The 26,108-nt window shown below is 39.7% G+C and overlaps 2 protein-coding genes across 7 annotated transcripts in view; one reads left to right on the top strand and one right to left on the bottom strand.

The window, feature by feature from the left end:
• Positions 1–8,369, bottom strand: part of atp6v0a1b (ATPase H+ transporting V0 subunit a1b) — a 41,614-nt gene extending 33,245 nt beyond the window's left edge. For all 6 annotated transcript variants that reach the window (XM_046377512.1, XM_046377514.1, XM_046377515.1 and 3 more), the window contains exons 1-6: positions 8,235–8,369; positions 6,319–6,481; positions 5,813–5,891; positions 5,431–5,528; positions 582–710; positions 369–451 (exon numbers count right to left, since the gene is read on the bottom strand). In XM_046377512.1, coding sequence (XP_046233468.1) covers positions 369–451; positions 582–710; positions 5,431–5,528; positions 5,813–5,891; positions 6,319–6,435 — 506 coding nt within the window. In that variant the 5' untranslated portion in view covers positions 6,436–6,481; positions 8,235–8,369. The remainder of the gene's footprint in view (positions 1–368; positions 452–581; positions 711–5,430; positions 5,529–5,812; positions 5,892–6,318; positions 6,482–8,234) is intronic.
• Positions 8,370–14,751: 6,382 nt separating this feature from the next.
• cavin1b (caveolae associated protein 1b) overlaps positions 14,752–26,108 on the top strand; it is a 28,034-nt gene continuing 16,677 nt past the window's right edge. Inside the window, exon 1 of the mRNA XM_046378100.1 lies at positions 14,752–15,615. Within this exon, the coding sequence (XP_046234056.1) occupies positions 15,088–15,615 (528 nt within the window). The 5' untranslated portion in view covers positions 14,752–15,087. The remainder of the gene's footprint in view (positions 15,616–26,108) is intronic.

Below are 26,108 nucleotides of genomic sequence, written 5' to 3'. Positions count from 1 at the left end.
TTCAGGAGCAGAAGAGAGCTTCATGGAATGGAAATTGGTGTGAAGATTAGGTTTCTTGCAGATCCCTCTCCCTCAGCCCTTGGAAACCAGCGCTTTCCATGGCCACCTTCTTGGCAGAGTAACTCACTGCTCTCCGTCTCATCATAGCGAGTAATCAGTCATGAACTCTTAAGTTTTAATAAGGCCCAGGCCCCTTCCCTTTGTCCTCATTGGCCGCACAACTGAAGGACTGACCTGTTTCTGGGCACATCTATTTCCATGTTACGTCTTTACTCACTGTATGCTGTATACAAAAGTCTGAATAATTGCCAAAACAACTGGAGAACTGCATTATTTTAGAAGAAAATTATGCAGTCCTTAAGCTTTACCCCAGTCTGAGTGGGGCCCCACGGCCCCCCTCACTGCCCTCCATCAGGGCTGATGACTCCTCCAGGAGGTTGGGATCCTCCATCTGTCAAGACATTAGGAACATTTTAGTTATCTGATTGACAGAAAAACATCAGTAATCTGTTGTGCCTTCGGATGTGTGGCGTGTATGTCTGAGAATGAAAAAAACAAATGAGAGAATGAAATAATCAAACCTCATCAAAGAATTGCTGTGTTCGACGGAGGATGTGTTTAAGCTCCGTCAGCTCCAGGAAGTTCTTCTTCAGTGCCTCTTGGTTGGTGTTAATCTCCTTTAGTTCATTCTCCAGCTTCTCAAAGGTGGCCTGACAGTCACAATGAGGAGATACTCACAGTTATAGATTTATAATGCAGACTATTTTTACATTTGCTTTGACATTGTTTTGGAATTTAACTAGGTCTTAGAGAATCACCATTTCCATGCTTAAATCAAAATGCAGTAATTAGCTGCAAAAACTGACAAAAGGCTGTCATGGCGTTTTTTTGTATTAACATCTTTCAAATGTACGCGGTTTGACGGGCCTTTCAAACAAGTCAACTGAAAATCAAAAGCCACCAAAGGAGAATTAGAGCCTGTCTTGTCATAATGTAGGTGATGCTGAAAGCAGGAAGTGCTGGAAAAGGCCAGCAGGAGAAACACCACTGTGACTATTCAGTGGGCTGCATACCCAGGAAGTACACTTGAAAATAGGGCTGCACGATATCAGGAAAACTTGTGGTATGCAATAACGCATTTGCAATGGCATTTAGTTTAAATGTATCAAAGTTTAGTTTAAATGTATTTCTGTATCTCTTCCTTAGGTTTGATCTGTTGACACGTGAAAAGTGAATGAACACTGAGTAAAAAAATGAAAAGGGTTATTTACATTCTAACAAGCCAGGTTTATCGGGAAAAAAAGTGCATCTGACTTAAGCAACAAATCTGACCAAGAAATACCACCGGTTTTGTGCATTAGCAGTTCATTAAATAAAATGACTGATTCGTTCATCGGTTCTAAACTCAGCTCATCTTTCACCGTCTTCCGACGGCTCTTCATACATTTTTGGAATGGCGACTAATTCCGTGATGGAATCTGGTATCTCCAGTCCAACTTGTTTACTAGACTTACAAAGCCCTCTTTATTCACAGCATTCACGGTCATCATGTCCTTTACCAAATAACGTGCGACGGCCTCCGTTATTTCTTTGAAGCATTTTCAGCGTTATTATTAGGTTTAGCGTTAGGTTTTTATTTATTGTTATTTATTCCGTTTTTTCCGTTATTTGCAGGATATTTGGAAGGGATTAATAACGTCTGTACAGATGCGCCCTCAGTGTTAGGAAAGACACATAAAATCTGTCCACTGATCAGATCACAACAGCCACATGTTAATACCAGGTCTTAACAGGACCAGAGAAAGAGGAAGATAGAGACAGAGAGACGTTTATAAATAGTAGAATATTTAGAATTAAAAAATATTTATAAAATAACTAATATTAATGTTAGAAATATTTTTATATTTTTTAGTACATCAATAATTATAAATAAATAATTTTATTACCTAATGGTTTCAAAAACTGCTGCTTCTGAAATGCTTTGGATATATTTTTCAAATAAAACATTTTTTGTTCCTCATAGAACTTTATGGACCTTTTTGAAATAGTGGGCATATTAGGGCATATTCTTCACTTGAATATGATTGACACAATATTCTAGCCAATCACCATAGTTCAAGTCTTTTGCAAAACAAAGTTAACGTAAAGGAAAATGATGTTGAAACATCATATTAATGTCTATTTTGTGTTGTCATTTTAAAGGTGAAAATGTTTTAGAGACAGTATTGAGATAGTATTAATATTTTCCTGGCAAGAATAGCTCATGTTGAATGTTTATCACGTTTTCTACATGATGAATGTAATTTTTATTTATGAATTTCCAGCATATAATTTCATAATTACAGACACATTCCATAAGACCAAACATTTTGAAGAAAAGTATGTCAAAACTGGATGTGCAACCACTGACTTGGAATCGGAGGATGAAGCAGATGAACGTCGGTAAAGAAGGGCTAGGTACCCTTGAAATTCTCAACCAAATATGTTAAGTGTATTATTTTATTAATTAGCCTGGGTACCAGCTAGGTGCTGTGGCCACCCTAAGATTGGGTTTGATTCCTGCTTGACACTCAGTGTCAAGTGTTGGATTGGTCCTGTGACATACTAGTGTCATGTCCAGGGGATGTATGTACATCAGGCCGTTTCATGCTACAGGAACAGGAGATCTTCTGACTGAAGAGCATTCTCTCTCTCTCTCTCTCTTTCTCTCTCAAGGTTTGCTCACTTAATTTAATAACCTTAAAATTATTTTAATTGCTGGGAATGTTAAACGCTAATTCTTTATTTTCGAGGCCAAAGGTCAGAGGAGGAGGCAGAAACCAGCAGCGTTAAGAGAAGATTTGCCAAACCCCCTGATGTTCATTTAGGTGACACTGGCATGTTAGTGCACTAACTGTTGCACCTACATGTTACCTTGTGTAATTCCACTTATTTTCTAATATAGGGATGCCAGGATCCAGCCAGCCAACCACAGAACCCCCAATGCAAGCAGTGGTATGTCATTACCACTGATATCAGATTATATTTAGTAGCTGGAGGTCAGTCAGTCATGTGAAATTGGTTCAAAAGTTACAGCATCCACCACTGATTTTATTGTTCTTTTTTAGACTCTGGAGGCCTCCACATGAAGAATGTTCAGTTACATGACCAAGCTAATAATGGTAGGGTGAACAACTTCACTCTGGTACTTTGGGGGTGGATTGCTTCCTATGTAAATATTCTTTGTTCAAGTAACAACATTCATAGATAATGGTTTGTTTTCCATCATTTCAGGCTTTTGTGGCAGCTACCTAGCAGAGCTGCAGTCATCTGACCTATGTAATGATGCATTCTCAAGTCTGTGTTACTGTGAGGCAGTGTGTCTGTAGGATATTATTGGTCCTGCCTTACAATAACACTGGATTAGTAATTAAATGGGTGTCAATTTGAGTGCATATAGCTTATTCAGTGTCTCATTATTTTGTATGGAGCTGTTTACTACGGCTTGATATATAAATAACTACATATTTCACCTGGAATAATTAGGGTTGTAAGGATCCATTTTGGGCCAGTATCACACTATACACTATGCAACGAAAGGAATGTCTGTTGGGCCAGTTTTGCCTTTTTAAGCATCATTCAAGCAGATTGTTGTCAAGATTTTATTGTCATGATTTTATTTTAGTACCTCTTTACTAGTACTACCTCCAGAACCAAATTTATTTTACTTTATTTGTTTTGGGGTTTTTTTTCACTTTATTCTACTTTATCTTATTTTATTTTATTCTATTATTATATGTTACTCGTTTTTATGTTTTATGTATGCACCAATCACGAAGGCAAATTCCTAGTAATGTGAAACTTCTTCACTTACATGGCAATAAAGACAATTCTGATTCTGATTCTGATAACTCTGCTGATCAACAGTTGCTTATACCATTCTGGCTATTGCATCGTGATGTTCTGCAACTTTAACTCTCACTTTAAACATTAAAACATATGAGTGAGCAGTCATGATGCTGATGCTGTGGCATACACCTTGGTGTAGTACTGTATAGTGCAACACCTAGTAATGAAAATAAAATCAATTTAGGATATATTAAATATATTAATCTGAAAACTTTGGTTAATCTCAAGAAAATTTAAGTATTTTACATTTTACTCACCATAGACTATAACAAGTCCTTGTTATTGCTGTTTTTTATTTTTTTGGCAATACGACCGCAAGTTGTCAGAACTCACCTACAGCGACTTAATGAAGAGGTGACTATGTTACGCACCGGACAGGAATGATGGGATAAAAAGAAAAGAGACCTCAAAGGAGAGTTTAAAGGACCAATGGCTAGGAGATGAATTTAACCGAGAGCCAACAGGTTTGAGGGATTTGGATTACTTGAAACCTGCTAAGCTTCGTTCATGTTGAACTGGGTTCCTATAGGTATGAAGGACTGCCTTCCCACTGTCTTGCATGACAACACTGTTTTCAGATGGTTGAATTTGAAGAAGAATGTGCAGATACCTTGATTCCAGTTTAATAAGTGAATTAAAGCATACTTTTCAGCAGACCGTTTCAGCACTTTTCAAACTTTATCTGCTTTTAGTGTGCCCTATTCAAGTCAAAAGTAATCACATTACTTTTTTTGGTGTTCTGTATTTCTGCAGGGGTTCCTCCAAACGTGTTTACCTGTGACATCACTGCTATTCAGACATGTGGCAGTAATGTCATTGGCAGACAATTTTGGATTGCTACCCGTGGAACTGCAGAGCAGCAAGTAAATTGATTATTTTTGGCTTGAATGAAGCATACTAAAAACAGACAGATACATGTTTCAGTGTAGAATCGATGAAATTTCAATGTAATATATAGTTGAATCACTATTGATTCAATGCCGGGATTGATTGAAAATTCAATGTTGTTTCAACGTTGATCACATAGCAGTAGCACCAACATTGTGTGCTTCAATGTTGGGATGACTAGAAAATCAACATTTCTTTCAATGTTGATCATAACGAGCGCTTTCAGTGTTATTTCAACATCTGACATCAGTGTTGATTCAACGAAAAAGCCTGACAACAAATCAGCATTGTTTCAATGACCTTTTGCTTTCTGGGCAGGGGGCAGTTAAAGTAAATGTGTTCAACGTGAAATTATCGCAGTTCAAGGACTCTTTTGCGATATCAGTATCGCACATGTTAATATCGCGATGAAGATAAATTTTCGATATGTCATGCAACCCTACTCAGAAGCTAGATCTTTTTTTTTTTTTTTTTTTTTGGTGTATTCATCAAGAAAGAAATTCTCACTGGACTGAATATGTGCAATGTTTAAGTCCAGTATGCAATTGTATTATCTATCTATTATTTATGATCAGTGATCCTCTCTTCTTTCCTCTTATTTCCTGATGTGTTTCAAAATAAAAAACACGTGATTACAGATTGCAGATTGATTACCTCTAGATCAATCATGTCCCTGGGAAAAGGCACCTCTGGATTCTCTCCAGTGTCCACGGTTGGGATGTTCGCTTTTTTGATCTCCTTCTCCACAAACCCTGTTCAGCAGAGATAATCCATGATACATTGCCTTACCAGTTTAAAATGAAGTTATGCAAATCCTTCCAGACAAGGTGAAAAAAAAATGAATAACTGCCTCAATGACACCCCTGTAATTTTGATATTTTAGGTTTTCTCGGATTGTGGGAGTGGTGAAACTCACTCAATACAAATGTAAAAACAAAAATATCAAAAATACATTCATGTGGTCTTAATATGACAGGAGTAACAAAGGATCAAAAACTTAAGTTAGAACTACATTTTCGCCATGGCCATTACTCACTTAGTTTCCTGTCCATCTCCTCACATCTCCTCACTTCATTCACAAACTTGCGCTGGAACACATTTACATCTGGATTCAGCTGTGGATGACAAAAAGAGGGAAATGAGTGAATGCTGGCTTGCGTTTTAATGCACTATACAGATACGATGCACTTACCATTTAAATGTCCTTGTCTGGTGTCTCACCTTTTTCGCTGGCTTTAAATTAATCGGTGAAATTACTTCTGCCTGGCTCGCAGTCCCTATTCCTGTTCCTTGCTCTAAGCACTACATAGAGCAAGGTCCGTAGTGACTAGGGCACTACTCATGCTGGAATAGAAAAGGGCCTTGCCCAAACTGCTGCCAAACATTTGGAAGCAAAGCATTGTCCAAAAAGTCTTGATACACTGAAGCATTAAGATTTCCCTTCAATGGAGGTAATGCACCTAGCCCTGTCCCTGAAAAATAGCCCAGTCCCAATACTTTTGTCTATATAATGTAGCTTAGAATGAGAACATTCATACTTACATCTCTAAATTGGACCATGCCCAATTCTCCAAGCTCACTGACGCAGCAGTAGGCTGCCTCTGACTGGAGGAAGAGCTGGGCCAGGGTCATCTCCTCGCTTCTGAAAAGTTCCCCCATTGTGAGTTCCGCACTCAATGTCCGTTAGAACAAAAGAACACTGCACCTAGGACAGGAAGACACACACACAGTTACTTTCGTTATTGATTACTCTGTCAATTATTATTAAGTGATTAATGATATTATAAAACGTCAGCAAACAATGAGTGCAGGGTCACATCTTCAAATGTCATGTTTTGGACAACCAACAGATAAAAAACTAAAGATATTCAGTTAAATGTTGCCTATGACAAAGCTCAATAATCTTGTTGATTATTCAGTTATCAAAAAATGAACCAGCAACTATTTTGACTTTGATAATGTGTAAGTAATTTTTAGTGCTAAAAAACATTTATGAGATCAGACTAAAGACTTCTGAAGGCGTCGCTAATTGTGATTGACATTTCTGACCGCTTTCTCATGTTTTGGAGTACATATCCATCCATCCATTTTCTATACCGCTTATCCGTCAGGGTTGCGGGGGAGCTGGAGCCTATCCCAGCTGACTACGGGCGAGAGGCGGGGTACACCCTGGACTGGTCGCCAGTCAATCGCAGGGCTTGGAGTACATATTTGTTTTACAAATGTGTGCTCAATGGATATATTTTATACACTTAAAGGGGCCATTTTCTGCACAGAGTACTTGTTGTCTTTAAGTTTAAATATATTTCCCTGATTATACTTACATAATTAAAATTTTCGGTGAAGGACATTTACTTGTAAGACTATTTTTACAGTTGAGCTTTGAAGTACTTTTAAGGAAATGAATTCTTCCTCTACACCACTATAAAAATAATAGCCCAAGAGCAGAATAGATAGATAGATAGATATGTTTAACTACTCATTTAGCTAATAACTCCAATATGTACAATAGGCTATCTTAAAATACACTTACGTCTAAGGAACTCATCCTAAGCACTACTGACAGAATGAATCTTAAACTAGTCAGAAAAAATAAACCACAAATGTTTAATGTTTAACATAAATCAGGATGTATACCACAATGAAAAATCGTCTGTGGTGATTTCTATGGGGGATAACTGACATCCTCATCGCGCAGTGGTCTGATTTAATATCCACTCATTACTCAAGGTTCATAGCGTGCAAGGTAAAGCTGAGAACGGAAAGGAACTGCCGAGGATGGACGAGGATGGACAGTCCTTTCTGATAAAAGCTCATAAACGCAATGATATCGTCCAAATTGCAGACTGCTAAATAGCAGGCTGCTTGCATTTCATTAATATCACTGCAAATTAGCCATGCCTCATAAAATCAAGCTCCAAGTTAGCATACAGAGCATCGCTGTCGCAGCATCCTCTCTGCTGCGCTTCTGTCCTTCACTGTTCAAGGGCGCCATGATGCTGCTGGAGTCCGGCCTACCGCTCCGTGTGAATATCAGTCACCTCCTCTTTCACGATGAATGTGTGGCTTGACATATACCCATAAATACGTTCATATACTTTGTGTTTAATTCTCTACACGTTAACATCAATATAATACACAATATAACAGAAAATGATTGAGGATAACGAGGCTACAGGCTGGAGTGTAACGTTAAGACGCTGGTAGTAATGTTACATTAAACAAGACATACAAGTCAAACGTTCGTTGATTTGTTAGAAAAACAAACAAACAACCATTATACACATTAGGCGGAACCTGCGAGAGGAACAGCTGTCGGTGTCATATTATCACCGTCCTCACATCTCGCACGTCATGATTCATAGCACCGTGCTTCATAATCCCTGACTGACAGAGTCTGAACCATTGAAATGACCTGATTTCGCCTTAAAGTCTTTCAAAAATGTCGTTTTACTAACCTGTATAACCTGCTCCTAGCCAGCTCTTTCTGACTGGTCAAACCCAAATTCCACGGATGCTGGATGCTGCGGTCCAGGGTGTAGTATCAAGTTAGATAAATTGTCCACAAAAATACCTGAAAACAAAGAATTTCAAAATAAGAACACGATGCATTTCCTTGACTGAGGTGTTGTACATTTAAAAAAAAAAAATACTCCAAAACTGATAATGATAAAATTGTATTTCTAGTGTGTTGAATTATTAATGATCCGCAGTGTTGCGTTATATCGTTCAAAATCATGCTAACAGATTCGTCATTTTAATTTTATTTTGAAAATCCCATCCGGAGGCTCTTTTAACAATTCCGTTGATTTTATAACATCCAGTAGTATTTTTACGATAGCTGATCGTGATATGGTGACACTCAGCTGGAATATGCCATCCACGCTGTACACATATATAAAGCCTATCAAATGGATTGAAAGGGCACACAGACTACAATTTTATGTTGTACCGCCACGAACCCAACATCCCCTTGTTTCATATCAGTTTTCTGCTTGTCTAAATCTTAGGCTCTCTTTCAGCCTATCCTCCACCCCCCGTTCATTTGCAGTTGACTGTGGGTTTGAAATTAAGCGAATTTATTTAATAAAAGCATAATGGACATAATAATATCCAAAGCATTGGGCCATAAGTATGAACACTATGAGAACTGACTTGAAAAACAAAAGAGGAAAAACAAAAGAGAACCTTGCAAAGGAATATGACTGTGGTCACTGGAGTCCCAATAAACAAGAATGAAACAGGTGCAGTTATTGTGCCCTGGTGGCTTAGGGATTTAGAGCACACCATGAAGTGCAACGTCTCTGTGCGTTCAGCCGGGGACCATTCCACATCATCACGTTCTTCATCACCTCTCTCTGCTTTATTTCCTGTCTCCTCTGTAATAATGCCACAAAAATGTAGGTGTAATTTTTTCAATTATAATAGTTGTAAAAAAAACAAACAAAAATGTTAGCAAAAGCAGAAACAGGAAGATGTTGGTCACAGTCTTTACAGTTCCAAGGTCTAATCAGCCAAAATATATACAACTGACCTGAGGCCCTAAACATCAGCTGTTGATAGTTCCTCATTCATCTATTTGGAATAATATGTTAGGCTGTAGCGTAATGAATTCTGATAATGCTGGTCTTTCATAATACTTGTGGACCGGGCAAACTCCATGAACTCATTAAGATCATATAATAAGAGTGAAAGCTTCTGTAGCTACTAAAGCTAGTTATGAAATTGTTTTCTTAATTCATAATTTTCATTTTCTGGCTGCTAAAAACAGCAACAGCCGCTTTCCCCAACTGCAGCCAGCCAGTCTTGTCCATTTTCAGACAAGGCTGTACTCCAAACTGTTCAGTTCAATTCAGTTTATTTATAAAATCAGAATCTTTTAAAAGTAATGATAAATAAGCTCACCATGACAAATTTGAATGTTTATCACCTTATGGATTGGGGGAATAAAATCTAAATGACAAAATACAAGGGCATCACAGTTAAGATAAGATAAGATAGGCCTTTATTAGTTCCGCTGTAAGGAAATTCACATTCACAGCAGCACAAGGATAGCAAAATGAAGGTGCAGGTAGTTCAAGCATATATATTTACGCTGTTTTTAAAAGAAACTATCAAAAACACATGCTACACACACACACACAGACACACAAAAGTTAGTTGTTGATATTCATGTAGTTTGGTGAAACAACCTGATATTTTAGACGCCTAGAAGAAGAAGAAGAATCAGCTTTATTGACAGTATATATATATACACTGAATTCATCTTCTGCATTTGACCCATCCTTAGTTGAACACACACATGCAACACCCGGCAAATTACATGTCTATCCAACCATGGGAACACATGTAAATGGTTATAGGTTCCGATCAGATTATAAAATGGAACATAATTTTACAGTTGCCTATATACATAAATGAAAAAACATTTTTGTGTTTGTATCCACCTGAAGAATGCAAGTCCATTTTTCACTATTCTTATAGTTCTGTTTTGTATGGAGGCTGAGAACTATTGTATTGTCTCTCTATTTCTTCACATTCAAATATACTGAAATGCTAAATTCTGAGTATATTCTACTTGCTAGCTTTGCATAGTTATAATTCGTTAAACAGAGCAATATAATTATATAACATTATGAGACATGGAAAAAAATAAACTTTAATACTAAAACTTTTAAAAAAATGTTAAATTAAATTACCTTTAGATCTCCCAGCAGACAACACTGCCGATGACCAAATATTGATTGTAGCAACCTTACTATGGGGTCGTGATATGGAGGTTCCTGTAACAGGTGTTTGTAAGACACCTAATTTAGTACCTAAAGCAAAATGCTACCAAAACCACTCCTATAAATGTCCTGAGAATAAGGTCTTCCAGATGTGGTGGAATAGTTCAAAACCGGCCAAGTGTTGAGTCAGTACTAACAAGATCCTGTAGAAATTTTCCTCTTAAAAACAGCCACAGTAGAGTTTCACCCCTCTCAGTTCCACATGGCACAGGGTTTAAACCAGGACACTGGCAGTCTGCCAGTGAGCAATTTTGGAACTATCCAATTTACCTAATGTACAAAAAAATACTGCTTCTTAAAGCTTCTTGAAGATAGCTTTTCGCCTCATTCCAGGGTGCCATGTGGTTTTCATAAATTGCATACATATGTGATCGTCATGTGTTTGCTTCGCTGTGCAAAGGAAAGCAGACTGGAGTGTGCCCCTGAGATGCATATGGAGTAAAATATGAAGGCAATGGCTGGAAGGTGCACTTTGGATAAAGGCTTTTCATTGTTTCCATTAAAAAATTGAATTTTGAATATCCTATTTTAAGATAGGTCTCTCTTGCAGGTGTTTGACCCTTGGCTACTACTACATGAAACAGCTATTCTGACTGCAACACAATATAAAAAACAATTTACTGTACTACTACTGTGCTTTCTGTACATAGCTCAGTGGCTAAATGGAGATGTCCAGGCTAATTTAAGCAGCTATGGTCAACCTTGTTGCCAGTACTCACAGATAAGCATGCTTCTAGTCAGGACTGTAATCTACTCTCCTGAAAGTGTTGAGTTGTGTGAGCCTATTTTTGAATTTAAAAAGGCAAATGATGATCTGGAATCTTGATGGTGTCAAGATAGTAAAGATAGTAAAGAATTATTGAAGAGTAAACATGTAGTTTTCAAAGCAGGTGCTAGTCTCTACAAAACAGTATGAACCAAGAAAGGAAGTGTAAAGAGTTAAGATAAAGTATATAAACAAATTTGAAAATAAGTCAACTCTAATGATAGGAAGCCCATGCAATTAACCACAAACTTGCCTGATGAGTTAAATAAATTTTACTTACTTTAGAGGTCTGACACTAGTTTGATATTGCTCCCATTACATTACATTACATTCTATGAGGGGGTCAGAAAAAAGGGTATTATCTGTTTTTGCTATAATTGTATCTACAAGTCACATGATAAGAGAATATAAAATGATTGTTTTATTATTGTTTTAATTTTGTTCATGGGTTTTATATATTTACTTTCCAACAACAAGGGGTAAATCTGCTAAAGATAATGGTGATTGGAAAAAGTATTTACTCATGTCTGAAACTTCAGCGCACATCATAGCATCATGCCAGAAAAGGGGCGAAAGTTAGCATTTGTATCCAGGCACCAAGTTTCCATTACAGACAGCTAGGGGTAATGAATGACTATCCATGACTAGTGCAAAGTTAGTGGGTGTTTGTTTGTTTGTTTTGAGTTGTGAAAGGGAGATATTAAACATAACTGAGAAGAATTATTTTCAGATAGGGAACCCGAGACAAAATTTAACCAAATGGGGTCTGTGGTCTTTATTATATAGTTTAGGAGTAACAGTGGCTTGCAAAAGTATTCATACCCCTGGAACTTTTCCACATTTTGTCACGTCACGACCACAGACATGAATAAATCTTATTGGCATTTTATGTGAAAAACCAACACAAAGTGACACACAGTTGTGAAGTAGAAGGAAAATTATACATTATACATGATGTCCAAATGTTTTTTACAAATAAAAAAAGTGTGGCATGCAAAAGTATTCAGCCCCCTTTTCCCTGAGGGCAACCAATTGCCGTCAGAAGTTGCCTGATGATTGTTGAATGATCGAATGTTGACCTAATGATTAAATAGAGTCCACCTGTGTGTAATCTAATCTCAGTATAAATACAGCTATTCTGTGAAGGCCACAGAAGTTTGTTAAGAGAATGTTGGGGAGCAAACAGCATCATGAAGTCCAAGGAACACACCAGACAGGTCAGGGATAAAGTTGTGGAGAAGTTTAAAGCAGGGTTAGGTTACAAAAAGATTTCCCAAGCTTTGAACGTCTTACAGAGCACTGTTCAATCCATCATCACCTACCAAGACATAGCCGTCCACCTAAACTTAGAGGCCAAACACGGAGAGCACTGATCAGAGATGCAGGCAAGAGGCCCATGGTAACTCTGGAGAAGCTGCAGAGATTCACGGCTCAGGTGGGGGGACTATTAGTCGTGCCTTTATGGAAGAGTGGCAAGAAGAAAGCCATTGTTGAAAAAGGCCATAACAAGGCCTGTTTGCAGTTTACCAGAAGCCATGTGGGGAACACAGCAAACATGTTGAAGAAGGTGCTCTGATCTATAGCAAAATGCTATATGTGGCGGAAAACTAACACTACACATTACTCTGGACACACCATCCCCACTGTCAAACATGGTGGTGGCAGAATCATGCTGCAGGGGTGATTTTCTTCAGCAGGGACAGGGAAGCTGGTCATGATGGGGAGATGGATAGAGCCAAATACAGGGAAATCTTGGTAGAAAACCTGTTGGCGTCTGCAGGTTCACCTTCCTGCAGGACAACGACCCTAAACATAAAGCCAGAGCTACAATGGAAAGGTTTAAAACAAAACATATTCATGTGTTAGAATGGCCCAGTCAAAGTCCAAACCTAAATCCAATCGAGAATCTGTGGCAAAATCTGAAAACTGCTGTTTACAAATGCTCTCCATCTAATCTGACTGAGCTTGAGCTGTTTTGCAAAGAAGAATGGGCAAAAATCTCAGTCTGTAGATGTGCAAAGCTGGTAGAGGCTTACCCCAAAAGACTTGCAGCTGTAATTGCATCAAAAGGCGGTTCCACAAAGTATTGATTCAGGGAGGCTGAATACTTTTGAACGCCACACTTTTCAGTTTTTTATTTGTAAATCATGTATAATTTTCCTTTTGCGTCACAATTGTTTACTGCTTTGTGTTTCACATAAAATGCCAATAAAATTTATTTATGTTTGTTGTTGTAATGTGACAAATTGCAGAAAAGTTCCAGGGATATGAATACTTTTACAAGTCACTGTATGTTATATGATGTGAAGAAAAGATTGAGAAACTCCAATTTAGCTAATACTTTCATTCAAAGCTTACAAGCTTAAGTTTTACAAAGAATCAACAGAAAACATCCAGGCTGGAAGCATCACAAATTAGCACAGGATGTTCCAGCCTAGGACAGGAAGGCTCTGAAAATGGTGATTGAAGCAGCTGAGAACATCATTGGTCTGCAAGCATCAGTGATATCAGTGGGATGTCTACATATACCCAAAGGATGCTAAAAAGCACCCCTCCACAGTCTGTTTACCCTGCCTCCATTTGATAAGAGATATTGTTGTACCATGGGTCCACAAAGCAGCTTCTTTCCTCAGACTGTGGACTCCTGAACTCATCCTCCATACTCCACTTGATAAAATAATTATTATTTTTATTATTTATTCATACTTTTTTGATATTTAGATTTTTTTAGTATAAAGTAGCATTAAAAGATTACAACTATCCTTTTGTTGTACAACCCTAGCTGGTTGTTTGATGGTGAATGAAATTGAATCTTGAATATTGAATAAAGAGTAAAGAATAAAGAATAAAGAGTACTACAAAGCCTATAGTAGCAGCTCTGAGAGAATTCTAAAAAAATCTGTCTTAAATATGTCTTTAATTTGTCACTCCCCGTTATGAAATGGCAGCATTCAGGGTTGGACATTACATACAATGCCAAAGACATTACTACTTTCACAGTAACACAATTCATTAAATAATCATTTTATTTCCAGACTTCTTTATGTCCTTTTCCTTCCTGGTGTCTTTCATCCATAACAAATCCATCTGTGCCTTCCATTTACTGAATATGCTCTGCATAAATAGGATAAAGGAGTGGAAACAAGGAGATCCTGCCCGACATTCCTCCTTCTGCTGTGCCTGAGCTTGTATACAAGCAGCTCAGTGCAGCTCAGCTCTGCTATTCCAACCATGCTGATCGAACAAGGCTGGAACCAAAGGGGTGTGTTATAGTGTTACTGAGGGGCTGGACCTACCAACTGAGGTGGAGACTTACCGATGTGTGTGTGTGTGTGTGATTTTATGGATGAGATGGGGAGGAGTTTTAGGCGAGGGGGAAAGTCCAGTGGAAAAAAAGGGGAGTGGAGGCTGGAGGGAAAAAACTCGTGTTGCTGAAGCTTGACTGGAGGGTTCCTCTGCTTGGTGTGGCATTCCCATCCTAACGCTCATGTGGTAACATCCAGCGTTGCTTGGCTTCTGCTTCATGCTGGCCTGACTCCAGGAATTTGAAGTAGACAGGGCAGGGCAGGTACAGAGAAAGAAAGACAGAATACATGCATGCTGGAGAGATATAAGTAAGTTTTAAAGTGGTAGAGAAAAAGAACAGAGGTCGAAAGAAGACAAGAAAGGGACAAGCAGGTGAATAAGCAAATATTAGTAAAAGGAATCTAGAAGAAAAACATCAGCTAGCTGATTGTACACTACACATCTACTGACATGGCAGCCATGGAAGCACTGGAATCCTCAAGCGTCCAGCTAGAGCCTCAAACCCTCACTGAGATCTCAGACGACGAAGTAAACCTCCCACCCTCAGATGATGAAGATGATGCCCTTGCTGCGGCCAAGAAAGAGCTGCCCACTGTGGCCAAAGAGGGGGTTGCTGCTGAAGAAAAAGATGAGGCAAAGCTGGACCCTCAGGTGAATGGGGTCATGGTTCTGTCTTTGCTCGACAAGATTATTGGAGCAGTGGACCAGATCCAGCAGACCCAGAGTGGGCTGGAGGCCAGGCAGCAGGAGATGGAGCATTGTGTGACTGGCATTCAGGGTGAGCTGACCAAATTGACCAAGAGCCATAGCACCACATCCAACAGTGTCAATAAGATGATGGAGAAGGTGCGAAAGGTAAGCGTCAACGTCAAGACAGTGCGGGCCACCCTGGAGAAGCAAGGAGGCCAGATCAAGAAACTGGAGAGCAATGAGGCTGAGCTGCTGAAGAGACGCAACTTTAAAGTCATGATCTACCAGGTGGGAGTGTGTATGTGTGTATGTATGGTTATGTACATAAAGTACGTGACATCTTATTGGTTTGGGGATGGGTGTGGCTCAGTGGCAAACCAAACAAATGACTGGGTTGCTTAATGCGAGTGAAAGTCATATCACTGATCAAAACAACATCCTGAAAACGATTTAATGATGGTTTATGCGAGTGAACAGGGAAGTGTTGGTTTGGCAAAGATGTTTTTCAGTTTGCTGAGGTGTAGAGGATGTCAGGGAGTGGTTAAAGATCACCTCAAAGAACTGCTGGCGCATGCTCAGGAGACAGGATGTGCTATCTCTCATCACTGAAGCAACAGTACCAAAAACATGCCTCTGAGAAGGTAATGCTTTTCCTGGGACAGCTCATATTTAAGGAACATAAAGGTCCTCTTTACCTCTTACTTCTTCACCTACTACTTAATCATACAATAATTCAAGTAAATGAGAATATTCAGTGTATTTATGGTCTATGTGCCACAGCTTATATGTTTATACACTTTAATTTGAAAAATATGCCCTGATATAGCCTAAGTCCTAACCTCTAACTGAGGTGTTTTTTGTATAAACCAGACCACACACAGGTTGGGGATATATATCCTACTTTCCTTGCGAGTTGTATGCACACTGACCACACTATATTATAAAGTCAAATGAATGTGCAGAATGAAAAATAACCTGTCTTGCAGTATGTAAAATATTAGTGTACTGATCAAACATGTAGCTATGAAATGTACTGTATGAACAGTATCCAACATCTAGTGGATACAGGGTAAAACAAATGACAAACCAAATACATAATCCAATATAACTCATCAAAAAGACAGTTTATACACATCCACACCTATGGAAAAATTACTGGATTACTCACACTTGTTTATCAGAAAACATAGTTTCCATCATTTTCCATTTTGGTTTGTGCTACACTTTCTAAATACTTCAAATAAAATGAGTTTTATGAAATAGTACCTCAGTGCAAATAATATCAAGCTTCTTGTTCATTCTGCCATAAGCAATTCACTATGTCCTCAGACAACATACAAAAGCAGTGATCATGGGTGTATGTCTACCTCCCAAACAGTTGTCCCTGCCCCACCCTAATCTACTGTACTTTGTTTCAATATCCCACTAGAGGTGGCTTCCAGGAATTTTCCTTCAGTAGCACACTATGTGAAGGACTAAAGAATACAAGCCTTTACATGTGAGCATACTCTGGCTGCCCAAGTCACACGGAATGTAGTGGGTCATTTCACTCTTTTCTTTTTTCAACAAATACGGAAAATACCGCGATCATGCTCAACGTCCCGTGTAAGGCAGAGGAGCAGTAGCATGAGGAAGGGACAGGAGAGAGGAGAGCTCTGAAAGGGCAGATGTTTCATTTGAAAAAAAAAAAAACAGCAGAGAGCAAGGAGTTTTTTTCTTCTTAGAGGGGAGTTGAGGAGAGCCCTGTTTCTTTTTATAGCCTGTAAGGCTGCAATGCGATGTGTAATAACTTGCAGCTTTTTGCACAGTGGTGCAAGAACATTCAGAGTTTCCACCCTTGACTCAGACATTATGGCTTGGACCAACCTCATTCTCTCTGTTTCTCTCAGTCTCTATCTAGCAGCAGGGCAGAAGTCAAATGAGAGCTCCATCTTAGGCAATTCCAATTGTCTGATTATGAATGGTTATGCAGTTAATCTGTTCTAACATACTTACACAATACGTTTGGCTTTCTTGTCTTGGCATACTATCAAGATTTTATATATAATGATCCACAGATGAGCAGGGCAAAGCTCTAAGCAAGAAAAAGATAATATCCACTATAATTTGCAGGAATTTGATGACTGAATTGTTTCTCAATCTGAGAGGATCGTAAATCAACATTTAATTAAATCTGTCTTGAACAGGGGATTGCAAGTTACCAGTGCAATATACTTTAGGTTAGCAGGATATTGTAAGTGTTAGCCAACTGCTTGGGCCCTGTGGCAAGATAAACTCCCCCCCGAAATGCCTATCTTTGGCTCCTTCACTAACTCAAAACACCGACTTGGTTTATGGTTGCCAACTATGACATAACGTCAGATTAATCTTCATTAAAAAAGCAAACCACAATGTGTTGTTCTGTTTTCAATTTTGTGCTCCTCTGTTGCCTTGCCTTTCAAGGTCAAAATCTTTAGAAATCAGTAGGTGGAGAAAGACTCCTCCAACACCCCTAGTGAACTTTCCTTTACGTTTGTTTAGGTGATGGTTTTAGGTTACAATAAGTGCATTTAACCAATAAAATACAACCCAAGAACTGCAAAAATTATGGGATTACATAAAACTTTATCAAGCAAGCAGACAGTTTAAAGTGCTACATTTTAGAAACGAGATATTTGTCCCTCCTTCTTCTGGGCAAACATGCAGCTTGCAACTATTGTTTTTACTTGCCACATCTCTTTTAGCTCTGTATTTTGTACCTTGGTATTTTTCAAGCTTCTTGTATTCCTTCTTCTTGATGTTGCTGTCGCTTGGGATCACTACATCTATCACCACTGCCTTCTTCCATTGTTTGTCAACCACTATCATGTCCTGCTGGTTTGCCATTGCCTTTTTGCCAGTCTGGATCTGGAAGTATCCAGGAGCTTAGCTTGGTCATTCTCATTCACCTTGGTAGGTGTCTTCCATTCTGTCCTTGGGACTATCAGCTCATACTCAGTGCAAATGTTCCTGTGTACCAGCTGTATGCCTATTATGCCAGCCACTCGGTTATGGCCCTCCATGTATGCTGTCATTGCTGTAGATCCTGGTGATGTGGATCAGCAAGTTAATGTCTTGTTAACTCGTGGCATACAGCTTGATGTCATCCATGTAGAGGAGGTGGCTGATGGTTACTCGACTTTGGAACCCATGTCCGTAGCCACTCTTTTCAATGATCTGGTTGAGTGGGTTCAGGCCTTTACAGAACAGCAACGGGGAGAGCACATCACATTGGTATATTCCGCACTTGGTGGTAACTTGTGAAACTGGCTTTGAGTTGACCTCTAGAGTTGTCTTCCACAGCCCCATTGAGTTCTTTATGAAGGCGTTTAGTGTCATGTTTATGTATATTTCCAGGCATTCCAGTATCCATGTGTGTGACATTGATTCATAGGCTTTTTTGGTGTCACTCCAGGTGGTGCACAGTTTGGTCTCAAGTGACTGTTCTGTCAACCAATAGCTGGTGCATGGCTTGACTGGTATTGCTACCAATCCCCTTCAGAGTCCTACTCATTTATGGATCCCTGTGCCTACTTATCTTAGCCACTATGATGCCTGATGATGATACCATACCTACGATATGAGGAGCTTCCATGTTGTGTCGAGGCAGGTTATTGGCCAGTAGTTGGATGGAACTGCACCCCTCTGAGGACCCCTTCACAATGAGGATTGTCCTTCCTTGGGTTAGCCACTGAGTTCCATCCATCAGCAGCTGGTTCATTCCTGCTGCTAGGTACTCAGCAGCTACCGTCTTTAGCCAGTGGGGTGTTGGGAATGTCCAGTTCTTCATGCCTGGCACTCTTTGTTGGATGCAGCCTTTGTGATGGTTACTGGGTCTTGTTCTGGGAGATTGCTGTGGTCTGTTCTTAGATCCATAGCCACTGAGCATTGGTGTTATGTGATGTCTCCTTCTCCCATATGTTCTTCCAGTATTGTTCAGTCTCAGGCCTGGGTGGATCCATTCTGATGTTATTGCTCTGCCACTGGGAGCACACTTTGGATAGTTTGGTGGAGAACATCCTGTTTGTTCTCCTAGCTTCTGCTTCTCATGTGTATACCTTCAGACGGGCAGCCAGAGTTGTGAGTCCTTGTTTGGCAGCCTCTAGTGCTTCAGGTGTAGACTTCCTTGATAGCCCTTTCTTCATCACGCCTCTCTGTAGTTCTGAGAGCTGACTCATCTCTCATTTTGCCCTGATCTTGGCCTCCTGGGCGTCTTCCTCAAGTTCGGGTCCTCTACTCAGACTCAGTCAGTCTTTAACCTGGACCTTGGAACAACCAGAAGAGCTCCACCCAAGGATCTCAGGCTTCAGTCTGGCTCATAGGGGGGTTATTATGTAACTTGGAGCTAGACTCAGATATGATTAAAAGTGATCAGTAAAATCTTGAAATCAATTGTGAAATAGACTGACAGCCAGTGGAGGGAGGCTCGGATAGGGGTGACGTGAGGTCATCTGTTTAAAAAAGTGAGAAACCGAACTGCTGCATTCTGAACTAGTTGTAGGCTTGAGGCGGAAGTTCGGGCTGGTGAGGATTTCTTGAGTTGCTTTGCCTGAGTGGTAGCTACCGAGATGAACTCCTCGATCAGCTTGTCTTTGCCTCGGATATCTTGCTTCAGTTGCTGGATGTCATCTCTTAATTGTGTATTGCAGTTTGCAGTTCACATAAATGTCCAGTTTTTGGTTATTTTTGGTGAAAGTGGCATATGTGTATATATGTATATCTATGTATATCTGTATATATATATATATCCATATATGTATATATATATATATATATATATATATATATAGATATATAGATATATACGCACACACACAAATATATACCTCTGAGGTCATGATGCAAACAGCACCCAATAATGACATTGGTATTGGTAAGCCTGTGATGTGCACCCTTACATCTGTGTTCAGTTCATTGATGGCTGAGAAGGCCATATGCTGCCAGAGAGCAGAACTTACTGCACTTTCCTGGAATGTGACAGCTCAACCCCACAGTGTGCATTTGTGTAACAGAGAAACAGATGAAGCAAGGCAGAGTGATGATATTATGCAATTATATGCACAGTCCTTTATTGTTTATATGAATGGATCAAATGAATATGAGGGGTCATGTGTAATGACTAAGACAAAGAATTATCAAGAATCAATCAAGAATCAAGAGTCTTTATTGTCATTATGGGAACATAACGAAACTTTTGCAGAGATTCCCTGCATGAAGGCAGTCCCAGTTTATGGAATGCTGTGAGTGTTTGATTGTATGTATGTGTGTCTGTGTGGGTGTGAGTGTGTGTGTATGTTAGAAGGTGAGTGTGTGTGTGAAAAGGAATGCATGTTGCTGCTGGTGGTGGTGGTGGTGGTGGTGGTGGGGTGGGGTCATGTGTGAGGGTCCTATAGGGGGGTGGGATGTGTGTATATCACTGCAGGGGGGCTATTAGTTTTACAGCTCTGGGGAAGAAGCTGTCCCTGAGTCTGTTTGTGCTTGTTTTAATGTTCGTGTACCGCTTTCCTGATGGAAAAACATGTGTGTTGCCCGGGTGGGTGGGATCTGTCAAAATGCATCTGGCCTGTTTCTGGACTTCTGGCAGCGAGTCCAGATCTGGTAGACGGCAGCCTACAATCCCCTGTGCTGTTCTCACCAGCCCTAAGTCCTTCCTGTCATGTGCTGTGCAGTTGCTGTACCAGATTGTCACATTGAGACACAGGATGCTTTCAATCATGGCCCAGCATCCTCTGTAGAATGGTTCTCCTTGTATGTGAACTGCAAGTTGTCCACGCCAGGAGGGATGGCATCCTTGATGTACTTTAGGAGGATCCTCTCAAAGCACTTCATGATGACTGGGGTCAGAGCAACAGGTCGGTAATCAGTGGGGCAGGTAATGGTTGGTTTTTTTCAGGCACAATGATGGAGGACTTCAAGCACACAGGGACCGTGGAAAACTACAGCATGACACCTTGTCTGGACCTGCAGCCTTGGTGATGTTGATCCTCCTCAAGGCAGAGGTCACTTGGTGCAGCTGCAGTACAAGAGGTTGATGCTGCACCTCTGGCTAAGGAAGATGTGCAGTCCTTCCGCTGCTTGAGGAGTTGAAGCATGTGAAGAAGCTATTTAAAATGTCAGGCAGAGTAGGGTCATGGCTGACCTGCTAATCTTTGATGGTCCTGATGCCTTTCTACATGTTTCATGGATTGTTGTTATTGAAGTGCTCCTCAATGCGGTGCTTGTACCTGTGTTTTGCCAGCTGGATGCCCCTTTTCAGTTCTTTCCAGGCCCTGTTGTAAGCCAGTCTATCACCTGACCTATAGGTTGCATCCCGGGCGTTTAGCAGGGGCCACACTGTGCCGACAACCATGCTTGTCTTCATAGGTAGGACAGCATCAGTGAAAAGTGAACATAGGACGGCACAGATGACATGTATTCCTCACAACTTGGTTATTTTGAAGCATACTGAGACTTTAATGTCCCAGTTACTTTCGGGATCTAGAGACAGCGACTGTGAAAATCTGGTGTCCCTTCCCCACACTGTTCATTAAACCTATATGAGAGACAGTAGTAGAGACAGTAGGCTGAGAGAATACATACTGTGAGAATGTGTAACAGATTGACTCTACAATCTTCCTCCAACACGGTGAGAAGGCTTGAATAATATACGTGAAAAAGTAAGAACAAAAAATAAACTCCTAGAAGAGGAGATGTCTGTCCACTTTGTACAGGGAGTGGATGGGTGTGTTGCGATAGAGAGCACTGACCATATTTAGACAGCTGATTCATTGCACAGGCATCCCTAGCTCTCTGTGCTAACCTCTTCCTGCCTCCTCCTCATGGGGAACCAGTTACAGCCCTGTTCCTCCCTCTCCCCTGCTCCTCCACCCACCAGGATAATCCACCCTACATCGTGTCCTCCTCACCCTGCCCCACCCTATACACCATCTCTACTTCCTTACTACCACTGCTTCATTTTTCTTTCTGTCTTCTCATGTCATCATTATTTTTTTGTTATTTTAGATTTGCTAAAATCTGTCCTTTTGACATCAAATTGAAATAAAAATATATAATTCAAAATAGGTCTGCAATAAAATATATTCAACAATTTGCATTTCAGTAATTCTGAAATGCTATATATAATTAAAAGATAACTACCAGGAGTTAAGAGTTCAAAGTCTAAAATAGAAAATTGGCTGCTTGCTATAGTTTTCCAAACTACAAAACCATAGAAAGGAGGTATCATTCTGTTTTTCTTAAAGTATATTTTGATACATTTTTCCTGTTTGAGCAAGTATTGATCCCAGGAAATGTTGCTACAGGAACTCTTAATCTTTTTTGATCCACAAAAATGGCTTTTATTCCAGTACATCACTAATTCCAGTGTTTTAAAGGTACAGCATGTTAGCTTTAGCTTCTAGTAACCAACTGCAACACCCCTGTTCTTATTTATTGCATGTTTTAACAATAATGTCATACATGTACATATACATGTACATTGGTTTGTTATTACATTTTTCTTTATTGTTTACCATTTCTTGTTGCATTGTTTGTAATTCCAGAAATTTGAGAAGAATTAATGAGGTACCACAATTAACATAATAAAACACATTTATCCACAGTCCAATATTTTTCTGTCCATTCCAAGGCTCTCTTCACTATTCATTATTAATATTAATACATTTGAAAGTAATAAAATAAAGAGACTGTACAGTCTTAGGTATTGATTTTATTTACCCACAGCAGTCAAGCCATGTCTTCTGCTGGGGTACAGCAACATCAATTGCACAAACCACACAGGGAAGATTATTTCAATTGGCAGTGCTTGAGTGCCTCTCATCTATTTTTTACATCAATATATTGGGGAAACATTGTGAGCATGTGAATTGTGTTTGCTTGTTAGTGAAAAAGGTAGATAGCTTGTGTGTTGCTCTGTCATTCTGTGAAAAAAATATTTTTCTTATTTGCTTGTTATCCAGTGGTGATATCTTTGCATTTTTATGCCCTTTTAAAGGTCCACTATCTGCCCGAAATGATAAAATGATTAGCAAAAGAAACATTTCAGTTTCCTACAATATGGACATAGTTTTTGGAAATATTGTATTTAAATGTTGATTTTGTTCCTTGTAAACATTTTATTGTTCTGACCAGACAGTACGCACCTGTAATATCACAAAAATGCCTTTGAAGCTGGTACCCATTGATATGGAAAATTCTTTTGATTGTTCACCTGTGCCTTGCGTAGGGGACCCTAAATAACTGCGTCATAGAATACTGATGTCACAAAAGGAACAACCAATTCGCCACTCACCAGTACATTGTGCCTCCAAGTGGCCACATCAGCTCCACCTTTTTGGCAAGGGGTGAAGCCAGAGTAAAATGAAAATGTAAAAAAGATTCATTTTTTATTTTCATTTGTAACACAGCTTCTTTCTTTCTTCTACTTCTTCTGAGCTTCAAATAAACCAGGATCTTGGACTATGGAATGAATATCTCACAAACAATCTCTCAGATGCAGTTTTGCTCATCCCCTTCTTCTGTGCTATACATTCAACCAACACTACAAAAACACCTGTCGCCTCCACACCAATAGCATCTTGCAAAGTGCCATATTATTTTTCTGACAGCTCCAACCAAATGACTTTGTGACAATGACCAAATTAGGTATTCTAAATGTTTTTGCAATTCTGGTTCATCATGGTTAAGAAGATTTAAACCAGATCTGCATCACTGTAAAGAACACATTTCTCCAACAGCCTGGGATCAGACTCCCAGTACTGTTTTGACTGTAAATTCATCAAGAGTGGACCCATTCTTCTCACACAGGTCGATCCAGGTCCATATATGGACATGTGAGGCAGAAATGTTCCCTGCTGCTCAGTTTACAGGCCAGATTGTGTGTAGCATTGTTTCAGTTGGAAGGAGGCTTTTTGGTGGAGTGTTTTTGGCTTTTGCACAGTATTAGGGATGGTGTGTATGTTGGGCAGCATGGTTAGGGCATTGTCGAAAGCTTGTTAACAAAATGGGGAGGCAGGAAAAGAGAGATTGAGAGGAGGAGGGAGAGCTTATGTAGAGTGAGAAATACAAGAAGAGAGCCATCTAAAAATAGCAACTATCACATACTTGTTTGATTGTGAGAAGGAAAGGGCCTTTAGGAGGTTGTGTTCCTGTTTGGTTTTAAAGAAATCTGAGGCTGGGCTTAGACAAGTGGTGCTGACATTCAGACAACAACTTCTGCTTGTTTGTCCAGGAGTGACATTCAGACATTTGTCATCATTTTGAAGAAAATGTTTTTCTTTGTCATTTTACTCCATTTGCAACATTGATCTTCAAGGACTCAAGGATTCAAGGATTCAAGGGACTTTATTGTCATACCAGCTCACATTCACATGTTTATGGTACGAAATTAGGACTCAGGTCCCGGGGGCAGTAAGTGACTAGAAAAATATAAAGTATGAATAGAATATAAGCTAAACAGAAAAATAGAATATAAAAACTAGACATTTAAATAAGTGTTAAACCTTAAATAAGAAGCGGGTTTTAACATATAGCAGCCTAGGTAAAAAGCTTGCTAATCAAGTGGTGAGGTGCTTTTGCTTTTTAGTTCAATTTGTTATCCCAGTATTTGTGTGCATTTAGAGCTGTCAACATTTGTCTACTTATACCCATTTGATATTTGTTTTAAATTATTTTCTGACTCAAGACATATCCACAGTCTGTGGTCAAGACCTGAATGTCAGTCACCAAGGCTAAATGCTTAAAGTCTTCCACTGATTTGTCATCACACCCCAATAAAGTTGTCATACTGATGAACTGCTTCCTTGCCTAAACCTGCTACCATCATTAACCAAATGCCCTCAAATGCTGTTTAGTCAGAGGCTCGGGTATGTTATGCTAACCAGCAGCTTAACCCAGATCCTTCAGCCTCAGGGATGAAGAGCAGCTACAGAGGTATGCTGCGCTCACAGAGAGAGCTTGTGCGTTGTGGTAGAAAGCCTATAGCAACATAACTAGCAGCCATCCAAAGACAGCCCTAACAATAAAACTTTATCAAAAAGGAAAGTTTTTAGTCTACTCTTAAATGTAGAGAGGGTGTCTGCCTCCCAGACCAAAACCAGAAGGTTCCACGTAGAGGAGCTTGATAACTAAAGGCTCTGGTTCCAGATCTACTTTTGAAGACTCTTTGAGCCACAAGTAACCCTGCATCTTGGGAACGTAAAGCTCTGGTGGGATAATAGGGTACTCTCAACTCTTTAAGCTATGATGGTGCCTGGCCATTCAGGGTTTTATATGTGAGGAGAAAAATTTTAAACTCTATCCTGGGTTTTAAAGGCAGCCAATGTAGGGAAGCCAAGCCAGTATGGGAGAAATATGATCTCGAATGCTGGTTCTTGTGAGTAATCGTGCAGCTGCATTCTGAATTAGCTGGAACGTCTTTAGAGACTTATTGGGGCAACCTGATAAAGGGAGTTCCGTTAGGCAACTGAACGTGAAGTTTTCTAGAAGACGTCTCACCTCTCGCCCAAGAAGCTTCTTCAGTTCCATACATTGCAGGGGTTTCTGAAAAACTTAGGTGGATCTTCAACCAGCACCAGATCCCCAAACATTTCAGACCTAGCACCACCCTGAGACAACAACTGGTGCATCGCAAAGATAAGACACCCAGACACAAGCTGGACAATGTGGTGTATGCTGTTCAGTGCAGTGAAGAGTGCACGGACCTGTACAATGGGAAGACCAAACAACCGCTACACAAGCACATGGCCCAAGACAGGAGGACTAAG

This window comes from Scatophagus argus, chromosome 21 (assembly GCF_020382885.2).
Source record: "Scatophagus argus isolate fScaArg1 chromosome 21, fScaArg1.pri, whole genome shotgun sequence".
Lineage (NCBI taxonomy): Eukaryota > Metazoa > Chordata > Actinopteri > Scatophagidae > Scatophagus > Scatophagus argus.
This window is presented reverse-complemented; position numbering and strand designations above follow the sequence as displayed.